The following is an 11,780-nucleotide window of genomic DNA, read 5'->3' on the forward strand; positions in this document are numbered from 1 at the left end:
TGTCATTGTCACAGTAACGTGTGTGTATCAGTTTGAGAATCCGTTTTTCTCTTATGTCCCTTTCAGGACTCCGTAAGATCTGGGACGGTTTGCAGGGAGTCACGTGACCGCGCACGGCAAACCACAACAGAGCAGGGGAGCAGGGAGAGGAGCTGCGCTTGCGCAGACATTGATCCCGGTTTGATTAAGCGGGCTGAGCTCAGAGACACAAAGTAAAGTGTCGATCAAACACCAATAACACAGCGTCGCTGTCGCTTCTATCGGCCCGCCGGAGCTGAAGCAGTCATGTGTTCAGCTGACTCTCTGAGAGAGTTCATAGAGGAGAGGCTGACTGCTGTTTGTCAACAAATCTTCTGCGAGGTTCAGAAAACCATCGTCCAGTATGAGGAGGAGATCGAGCGTCAGCGCAGACTGCTGGATATCAGCCGGAGACCCGACACACACTCACACGGCTCAGGTACGGACATGTGTGCTGAGCTCAGGTTCCTCTCTGTTGATGAAAACATGAAAGCTCGTCAGCGTCTCCGGGATTTCTCTGATGTTAGCTGGAAGCAGAAACTTTGGTTAGGGCTCGACTCCAAATACACAACGTCCAGCTGAAAACACTTCAGACAAGTCGAGTTGCCCGAGATTCACAGAATTTTCCGAAAATGTAAATATTTTGTTATATATATTGTTGTTGGGACGATACATGTTTTATATCAGGATATAAGATTTTGGTCGTACCGCCCAGCCCTTGGTGATGAATTTAATTTCACAGTCAAATTTGTAAAAAGTGTCAGACACTGGGCATCAGCTAAAGACTGCAGTCAGGTGTGTTTCGCTGGCTTTTGCAGTCATACTGAAACAATCAGTGCAGTTTGAATTCATCTGTGAGATTATTGTTTAGCAGGAGTAAAACCCTGATAAGAAATAAAAGCCTTGATGCTGATAAAGCAGTGAGTTTAAGGCCAGGATGTAGTTCAAGTTATCGAGTCTTGAGCTGCCCCTGTTTTCCTCATATTTTGGCAAACATAGTAAGTATAGTATAAAAAGCAAAACATAGAGTCTTGTCCCGTGAAAAAGAAGAGCCACCTCCACAGGACAAGACTCAGCAGTCCATCTGCATCTAAAGGTCAAAGGTCACTCTTTTGAGGATGCCAATGTTCACATTTTAGACAGAGAGGACAGATGGTTTGAAAGAGGAGTGAAAGAACCCATTTACATCCACTGTGAGCGACCATCTTTGAACAGAGGCGGTGGTTTACGACACCAACTGTCTGCCATCTATAATCCAGTTTTGAGTTCCCTCCCCAGACGCCTTAACGCCCACTCACATCCTGGGCCATCTGACCTCAGGAAATCACATGATAGGGTGGGGCCAGGTTTCACAATTAGCTCACCAGAAACCCTGGCTGATTGGGACCCACACCCGCTTTCACACCTTGGCTCATGTGATTAGGTAGAGAATCATCAGGGGGTCCTTTGTCCCTCTTTGGGGGGAACTCCCACTGGGTTTAAATCTGGGACTCTCCACCATTTTACCCTTTGAACTGGAGAAGCTTCTCGGATGAGAGGTGAAACGTCTTCAAGCAACCTAAAGAAGTCCAGACGCTTTTCTTTCCAAGCTCCTCAGACTTTCACAGAAAATGTTTTTTTTTCCTATAGAACATTTACAAAGATCTGCTGGTATTAAAGTTCATGTTTGAGTTCATACCTTTTTGTATAGTTTCTGGGATGATTAGAATTTAAATTACATTGTTGGAAATAGTTTATTTTGATGCAAATGCTTTTTTGTGCAAATTTGCATTATAATATAACATAATATAATATAATATAATATAATACTTTTTCCTACAGTGTATATAAAAAATTGCATCTCAAAAATAAAAAAAATGAAGACACTAAAATTTCCTGTGGTTGGAAACTGTTTAGTACAGATGGCACGATACCACGTTTTTATGTCAGATACCAATATGAATCTGATATAGTGCATTTTATAGTCAAAGCTTTTTTTTATAAATATCTCGCTGCATTTTCTATAAGTTCATACTCAAGTTTTAAAAAGCAAAACACTAAAGTTATTCTGTATGCAAAAAATACCCTGCACCCAAAATATTTCATAGTTCAGCATTTATTTATTGATTTGAATTTGATGATCTGTGACTTAAATCTGCTGATCTGAAGGTTGGTTTTTGCCTCCCCCAGTCTACATGCCATATATTCTTGGGCAATATACTAACGCCAAGTTGATCTTCGATGCATCCATCAGAGTATGAATGTGTGTGAATGTTAGCTAGAAGGCAAAAATGGGTAAATGTTGCACATTTTATACAGCTCTTTGAGTGCTCCGGGACAGTAGAAAAGCACTATATAAGAATCAGCCCATTTACCGTTTATCAGGCGTCACAATAACATAGGGTGGGTGTCGTGGTATCTCCTCGGCTTGCTGCCTGTATGCATCAAAAAACAAACTAAATGAGGCTTCCATCTTGGTGGTTTCAGAATTTCATCTCTTCTTTTTGAAGATGATGTGAATTTCTTGGCTTCATCAGGTGATGGCCTCCCGCTCATACTGGAGTAGTATACAGCTGAGTGGGTATATACACATATATTTATATTTGTGTGTGTGTTTGTGTGGACTTTATTTGTTTTAGGGTTTTTTTCCATCATTTTTTTCTCTATTTCTCTCTTCAGAATTCCAGAAGGACCCGGAGCCTCCACAGATGAAAGAGAGAAAGGAGGAGGAACCCTGCAGCAGTCAGGATGGAGAACAACTGGGAGGGAAGCTGGAGGCTGACGGTGTCAGAACTGATGATGAGTGGCTCAAACTGCTGGCGATCACCTGGAAACCCGATATAAAGCTGCACAGAATAGGTTTGTAAAACTGGGATGATTCACAGGAAGAAATAAAGGTCAGAACTTTAATAAGCAGCAAGAATGCATCGCGTTTCTGTTAAAACCAATTAAGATGCTTCAGTAACAGAGTTGATTGAGATGTTCATTGTCCTTCAAAATCATTGAAAGCACAGAGTTATGATATTTCTTTGGAACAGAGATGGGAACAAGTTATTATTTTGCAAGTCTCAAATCTTTATTCTCAACTCTGAAGTCCCAAGTCTGAAACTTTGAATTTCAAGACCCATTTAGTCTGTTTTTTTAAACAGTGTTGCAAATATGTTAAATGTAAATAACAGACCAAATGTTCTTTTAAAAATCTGTATTTATCTTGACACACGATAAAACAAGTGCAACTGAACTTACAAAATATACGCAGAGTAATGATAAAATATCACCTCCATTATACAGCTCAGTTAAACTTGCCTGCAGTAATAGTCCTTCTTTAAACTATAAATTCACAGAATAAACATTCAATGAAAAATTTCAAAAGCAGACAAACAGTGTAGACGTTCGTGAAATACAAAAGAAAGATTCATTGCAGTACAGTTTTTTTTATGTGTCACTGTGTGAGTTGCAAAGATTGAAAAACAAAAATATATAAACTGAACAATGAACAGAAATGTGCACTTTAAGTTATTTCAGTTAATTATTCTGCATTGCATTTGCAAAAGACCAAACTGCCAAAACTCTGCTAGTCATTTGTGCACAATGAATGATGCCATCATTGCTGAAAACTCGCTCTACTGGTGTACTACATGCAGGTACTGCCAAAACTCTGGCGCCCACATGAAACAGTGAAGGAAGAGTCTGCATGTTTATTGCATTCATTCATTTTCTACACCACAACACTGACATCACGCAGACCGGATGATATCATTAAGCGTTCTGTCTACACAGTACCACTTTTTTATGTCCGATACAGATATTGATATAGTGTATTTTATGATCAATAAAACTGTTTTTTAATATCTTGCTGCATTTTTTATAAGTTCATTCTCAAGTTTCGAAAAACGGAACACTAAAGCTAATCTTTATGCAAAAAATACACTGCACCCAAAATATTTCAAAGGTCAGCAATACTGATTAATCTCATAAACTTAAACCTACACCATCCTCCCTATTCTTGTATTTTAAGGAGTACTTAGCAGATATATTAAACAACCTCATGATGCTTAAACGACATAATCGACTTTAATTTAATGCGCGTGTAAAGCAAATGCACAGAAATCAATTATTTTTCTACAATAATTAAAATTGATTCAATGTCTTTCTTCAACAGAATTGCAGACTGCACAGATGGTACCTTCCCAAAGGAAAAAGTACTATAGGCACTGCTATTACTAGGGTACATATTAGACTTATGCCTCCTTATTTGGAAGTAACACCACTGCACTGGCGGTATAACGTACTTGTAGAGGATGCGGTATTCTCTGACCATATGCCTATTTTGTGTGACATTGTTCTTTTTAATCCTATTGTTGAACGGATGTATGGTATTGTGCTTTTGGCTCAGATACTGCCGAGCAGTTTTCCAAATTGTTTGACCAACTTATGCAGGGCTCGCAAAATTTTAAAATCCCTGGTAGCCCTTCGGGCAGGGACTCTTCAGTTTTTGGTAGCCCAAAATAAATTTAAGTAGCCCGAATAAAAAAAGGAGCAATTTTTTTATGTTTTGTTTCCTGTTTTGTTTCCGTTACAATACAAAACATTAATCAAAAAATTGTTGAAACACAAATTACAATTTTGTATAAAAATTACAATCATCAACTCAAATACTTGGTTGTAATTGAAAAGAAATTTCTATGAACTTGTAAGAACTGTACAACAGGAATCAGTCTGTGTCAGATCCTGAATTTGAAATTTCCACTGGAGTCACGGGTCAGAGGCAAGTGGAACCAAGATCTAGGCCATTTGCTTTTTGAAGTTTGCAAAGACTGCTAAATTTTGCCAATGGTAGTTCACTCTTTGCAACATAGTACACTGTTCTAAACAGATTTTTCAGGTTGATTTTTAGTATATTATTTGCAGACTGAGCAATAATCCATTTCTTGCATTTCTCATGGGTTCTAATGGGGGCCTTTCTTAAAATTACTGGTCCCAGTAACAAAGGCACTTGTCGACTCAGAAACCGAGGGAAAATCAACAACACACCCGGCAGAACATTATGTTATTTACATGGGTGCACATAAGTGGACCGCATGTGCGCATTCGCTGTCAAAATAAAAGACGCGCACCAGATAAGAAGAGAGATTTCACTTGTCATGTTTGCATAGTAAACTAACGATTGATAAACGATTGATAAGACGATGTCAGAGGAATTGGTGCGCAAATTATCGTCATTCACCAATCCGTACTGTCGCTCTCTATACACAGTTCACGCGATTGCAAAGTGAAAGCAAAAAACAAGCGCAAATTCAAATGCGATTTCAATATGTCACATATAGGGCTGCTCAATTATGGCAAAAATGATAATCACGATTATTTTCACTGAAACTGAGCTTATTTTAATACCACATAGACTGAAGAAGTCAATTTGATGTGTGACGAAACGTTTCTCCCACAAAAACGCTACGTCCAGATGAACAGATTCAACTTTTGGAGAATACTACATATGCTTTCCTTTTAAGCATTTTATATAAAACCAATTTACCAGTAAGCCACCATTGTTATTTATTTCTCAATGCACTCTGGGTAGTGACGTCATATGGTTGCACTGCATCGAGATCACAGTTAGCGGCGCATTGGAAATGGCTTCTGTTCAACCTTTGCAGTTTGAACCAGAGCAGGATGAAAATAGTTAACCGGCACCTAGTTTAGATCAAGATGTAAACAATCCGTCACACGAGGACGAGAGAGTGTGGGAAAACTACTGGTGTGTATATGGCTACTGCTTGTCAATAACAACGGCGACTGAGCATTTGTTGTAAAGCACCTGAAGTTTTTGAAGCCTTATGTCTTAATCCAGATGTTCTTTGGGCAGCCCTTGTTAGCCTCCATGAACGGTATCTGGTCTTTAAGTAATAACGTGATGAATCCTGCTTCCGGGCCCAAAGTATTCTGCATTTAATAAGACTGTTGTGTTTTTAACATATTTTAATGCTTTGTATCTTGTTCTATTTAATCTCAACAAGCCCCTAAAAACAGTCAGTGATCACTGACGGCTTCTCATGGTTTTTATTACCGCTAATCATTTTAAAGTGTTTTTAAACACTTATACACTACAGCCCAGCCCATGCAGCAGTATGTTGATGACTAACCTCGTATTGTGGATGGATTATCTCGGCTGTTCTCCTGACTGACGTTTGGTCCATTTATAGCATCCTGTCATGCGATTGCACTTGTCCCTATAAGCATTGGGAACCCTCAAATTAATTTTTATCAAATGGGGGGAAAAAAGTCCCCCGTTTGTTAGTGTTCGCCCTCCAGCTTTACTGTCAGTGCGCCCCAGGGTGGCTGTGGCTACAATGTAGCTTGCCATCACCAGTGTGTGAATATGTGTGTGAATGGGTGGATGACTGGATGTGTAAAGCGCTTTGGGGTCCTTGGGGACTAGTAAAGCGCTATACAAATACAAGCCATTTACCATTTACCATGTTACATTTGGTGTAAAAGTAACAATTCTGAACAGGACCATCATTTTCACAGTAGAATATGGTGAGGGCAGTGTTGGTGGTCTGGGGCTGTTTTGCTGTCTCACACCTGCAAGGCTTGTTGTGGTAAATTGAATCATGAATTCTGCTGTCCACAAAACATCCTGAAGGAGAAATCCGACTAGGGCAGGGCGATATGGCCAAAATTATTTCTCACGATATATATTTGAAAATTTGCAATATAATTGACGCGAGACAAAATACAACTCCACAACTTTACTAGCGAAAAAAACCCATCCATTTCTTTTCACTTGAATAAACAGCTGTTTTTTATGTGCACTATATAAAAATTTAACAGTGCAAATGCAAATTCCTTGCTGAAAGTTTAACCAAAAGGCATTTCCAGTAAAAATGGGCTGACATATCCTGAGCATAAACATGTATAATATCCGCTGAAGTTTAAAAGAGGTGCTTTGCTACATTAAACTGCAGTGTGCAAAAAAAAAAAAAAGTCAAATACGTATTTTTCGGACCATAAGGTGCACGGGATTATAAGGCACATTAAGCGAAATAAAGCAGTCAGATAAATAAAACTTTATTCAACTCACACTTCTTGCTTCCTCCACTTCTGTAAAATTGATTCATTAATTCTGTAGGTTTTTCTTCAGCACTGTAGCCAGGCTGACAAAAAGTCAGAGCCAACCATCCCTTTAACGTTAACTAGTAATGACTTCATGAACTTCTTCACAAATAAAATTTTTATCATTAGAGAAAAAATTACAAATAATCATCCCATAGATGTAATATTGTCTACACCTACTCTTAGTACTATTGATGTTGAGTTAGACTCTTTTTCTCCAATTGATCTTTCTGAGTTAACTTCAATAATTACTTCCTCCAAACCATCAACGTGTCTTTTAGACCCCATTCCTACAAAACTGCTCAAAGAAGTCCTGTCATTAATTAATGCTTCAATCTTAAATATGATCAACCTATCTCTAATAATCGGCCATGTACCACAGGCCTTCAAGGTGGCTGTAGTAAAACCTTTACTCAAAAAGCCATCTCTAGACCCAGCTGCCTTAGCTAATTATAGGCCAATCTCCAACCTTCCTTTCATATCAAAAATCCTTGAAAGAGTAGTTGTCAAACCGCTAACAGATCATCTGCAGAGGAATGGCTTATTTGAAGAGTTTCAGTCAGGTTTCAGAGCTCATCACAGCACAGAGCCTTCAGTTTTCAGGCCCCTCTTCTGTGGAACCAGCTTCCAGTTTGGATTCGGGAGACAGACACTAGCCCTATATTCGACCATTTATTAGAGACTGAAGGGCACTAGGATTCTGCAGCAGGATAATAATCCAAAACACACCAGTAAGTTCACCTTAAGAAAAACAAAATGAAGACTTCACTGTGGCGTGACCGTAAAAAGCCGGTTTGTCGAAAACCCTCTAATGTGGCTGAATTATAACAGTTCTGCAAAGATCAGTGGGCCAAATTCTCACTATGTGGAGACCTGTTTATGGTTCAGATCAAAATGTATTTTCTCTGGTGATTGTTGTTTTAGAAAAAAAAATATTTTCCATTTCTCTCTTCAGACCTCCAACAACTAGATGTATGTGAGGAGGCGGCAGAGGAGGAGCCACTCGCAAACCAGCCAATCTATAGCGAGGAGAGGAGCTTCAGTGTGGACCAGGAGGACTCAGACCGTCCACAAATTAATGAGGAACAGGAGGATCTCTGCAGCAGTCATAACGGAGTTAAGCTGGGAGTTAAGCTGGAGGCTGATACCTTCATGGTTACTCCTGCTTATGACGAAAGTGACCACAGTGAAGCAGAACCAAACAGTGAGCAAATCTCTCACTGCTCTGCTGAAGCAGAGAGCCAAGATCAGGGAGAAAGCCACCATGTGGACTTGGGGTCACCTGAAAATGCAGAGGTGAAGAAGAGGAGACATTGCAGAAAGAAAAGTGACAGTAAGAGAGCAGAAAAGGCTGCTGTATCAGAGAGTGAGGGTCAAAGTGAGACAAGAAAAAAGACTCACCAATGTGATATCTGTGGGAAAACTTTTCAGTTTAAATCAGGCCTGATTGCACATGTTAGAGTTCACACAGGTGAGAAGCCATATTTGTGTAGCACCTGTGGGAAAGCATTCAAGTACAAGTCAAAATTGGTGGTTCACACAAGGGTTCACACAGGTGAGAAACCATATTCTTGTAGCATCTGTGGTAAAACGTTTCTTCTTAGATCCCTGCTGACTACACATTTTAGAGTTCACACAGGTGAGAAACCATATTCCTGTAGCACCTGTGGGAAAGTGTTCGCTTCCAACTCAAAAATGAATGCTCACAGAAGGGTTCATACAGGTAAGAAACCATATTCTTGTATGACATGCGGAAAAACTTTTAAGTGGACAAGCAACCTGAAAATGCATCTCAGAGTTCACACGGGCGAGAAACCTTATCCTTGTAGCACCTGCGGGAAAGAATTTAGTCAATGGATTAACATGAATCGTCACATGAGACGTCACACAGGTGAAAAGCCATATAGCTGCAGCACTTGTGGGAAAAGTTTCCCTCATAAATCAGGATTGAAAGCTCACACAAATTCACACAAGGGAGTGAAGGCTGTAGAATCTGTGGAAAAAGATTTTGTTAATGAGACCCGATAATTGATATTGCTTAAAAGTGTGATACTTAGAACATGTGGGACAGCTGTGAGTCGTAGCAGTGTGTTGGTGGTAGAGCTCACACTGTCCCGGAGTTAAATCACTGCAACACCTGAGTGAAAAGATGACCAATATTCAAATCAGCATTTTCTGTCCAGAGCAGTAAAAACTCTCAGCATTCTTTATTCAGTTCATTACATTATTCTTATAATTGTATCAGGGAAACCCTGATCTTACATATAATGATGGATAAAGTTCAGTGTGCTCCTTTTCTTCCAGATCATTGTTTAGTTCTTTTGTTTATCAATGTGTGTTAAATTTTAAATAAATATTTAATTCATTAAATTAAATTATTTTTGAAGGGCAATCGCTAACATATGTAAGCAGCATAAAAGACAGTTCTGTCTAATTTCAGAGTTTTTCTTTGTTTTTATTTTTTATTAAACAAATGTACAAACAGATGTTGTTTTTTGTTTTGTTTTTTTAACATTTAGAGAACATGCAGCACAAAAAGTTATTCAATTTGTGTTTGTTTGTTTATTTGTGTGTTGTAACAATGCTTTTTGACAATAAATCCTATATTATTGCAAAGCCTATTTATTTCCCTTTAAATGTAGGCACATTTTTAAGGAAAATGTATTTGTGGGTTGAGCAGCAGAGTTGAGTCTGTAGATTGCATCCATGACAAACTGCTTGTTCTGCTATTGTTTCTTGATCTGAGCTTCCAGTAAACCAGGTGCTGAAAATCAGGTGGATTGGCTCCTGATTAGCATGACCCTGATACAGCAATCCGTGGGTATCTGCTCTAAGCATGCCACATTTAAAAGGTCTAGATAGGGTCCATGCTATAAGGCTGTTTCAACTTGGTATTCCACAAACCCAAGTTTCAGCATTATTTGGAGTGAGACAAAGTACCATCTCCAAACTGAAGAGCAAGTTACATAGAATGGGAATGTCATAGATAATTTGCAACGTGCATGTCACAGGAAGACTGTTTCCTCACCTCATCAGCACTGAGGATCTGTAGGAAGTCTTCTTCAGATTTGCAGTCAAGCGTTTCAGGATGATATGGCTGACAGCCCTCTAACAAATTTGGAACAGACTGGACACAGTCACTCTTTGGTCTAATAGTGCTGCCAGGAGGCCTGGCAAGACTTTACTGTTGGAATTGTCTGTGCTGTGAACATGTGCACTGGAACCTGAACATTTGGATGAATGTTATGTTGAGCAATGAAGTGGAAATAAACAGTGTTGGGTCTGCGCTTCCACAGGCCCGGCTGGTTTAGAAACTTATTCCCGTTAACGAACAAAACAAGGCGAACAGCTTCAACTGGTTTTTACTTGCTAGCAAGCGAGACTGGCCGGAACCAGGCTCTTGTAGCTGAATGCTCCTCACTTGTCTCCTAGCCAGCATCAAATAAACAGCCTTCCTTGCAGCCTTTTATTCTGAGAACAGTTACAGTACACACAAGCACCTCCCATTGTAAACCCCCCCCCTATGGTTCCAAAAGACAAAGCACTATGTGTGTATGTGTGTGCATGTGTAAGCACGTGTGTATGCCTGAGCGATAATGTGTGTGTGTGTGTGTAAACATAAGCGAGAATGTGTGTGTTTGTGTTTGGGGTGCGTTTGTGTGACCTCCTGCTCACCAAAAGGATCATAAAAGCAGGAAACTTACTAACCAAGAAAACAGAACCTTCAGATATGATGTCCCTACAATAAAACACTATAGCCTCCCCCACCGACAGACTGGCTGGAGAGGTGGTCAGAGACAAAGAAATGTCTTTGAGCATGCTGCTTGAACCAAGACTTACAAATTTAAGTAACACAATGACAACATTTAACAATTTGACTCCAACAAACAGGCTTTCCAATTGTCTGAGATTCATTGCCAAGAAACGTTGCAACACAGAAAAGAGTCAACCAAACACAAATCTTATGTTTTGTGCTTAGTTAATTTATTTCAGCAAAAAACATTAATTAATCAACTTTTACAGATAAAACAACTTAACATTACTGACAGGACAGTGATGGAGTCCTGACTGATTGCTGGCTGATGGGCCACCGTAATGATATCCCTGTTTATGACATGGAAGATCCAACCATGACTAATGATGACAAGAAGCAATATTAAGAAAAACCAGTGGTAATGTCTCCAGGGGGAGCAGTGTGGACATTCATTTACAGGCATGCTACACTTTATATTTATTTATTGTTAATTTTTTTCAAGGAATCTATAATTCTGACAGAATCATAATGTTGAGCCTTTCTAAAGGATATAGATATACAGTAACAGGCAAAAGTTTGGACCCGCCTTCTCATTCAGTGCTTTTTCTTTGTTTTTGATACTTTCTACACTGGTTTCTACACTGTAGATACAAACTGCAGACATCAAATATAAGAAGCAAAATATATGGAACTATGTAGCAAAGAAAAAATGATCAATAACTCTAAATTTGTTTTATATTTTAGATTCATTACAGTAGCCACCCTTTGCTTTGCTGACAGCACTGCAAACCCTTGGCTTTCTCTCAATGAGCTTCATGATGTAGGCTGCCTCCCAATTAAGAGACCGCACGCTTGAAGTACGCGCACTACGCGTAGTACGCGTAGTACGACGTACTACGTAGTACGTCGACTACGT

General features: G+C 39.4%; 1 protein-coding gene across 1 annotated transcript; it reads left to right on the forward strand.

Annotated features, from left to right (window-relative positions):
- The first annotated feature begins 118 nt into the window (after positions 1 to 118).
- LOC100710069 (zinc finger protein OZF) lies at positions 119 to 9,509 on the forward strand. Its single transcript, XM_003451147.5, has 3 exons — positions 119 to 457; positions 2,677 to 2,856; positions 8,066 to 9,509. The coding sequence occupies exons 1-3, from the start codon at positions 286 to 288 to the stop codon at positions 9,136 to 9,138; spliced, it is 1,425 nt and encodes a 474-aa protein (XP_003451195.1). The 5' UTR covers positions 119 to 285; the 3' UTR covers positions 9,139 to 9,509.
- Positions 9,510 to 11,780: the final 2,271 nt, after the last annotated feature.

This window comes from Oreochromis niloticus, linkage group LG3, assembly GCF_001858045.2.
Source record: "Oreochromis niloticus isolate F11D_XX linkage group LG3, O_niloticus_UMD_NMBU, whole genome shotgun sequence".
Taxonomy (NCBI): Eukaryota; Metazoa; Chordata; class Actinopteri; order Cichliformes; family Cichlidae; genus Oreochromis; species Oreochromis niloticus.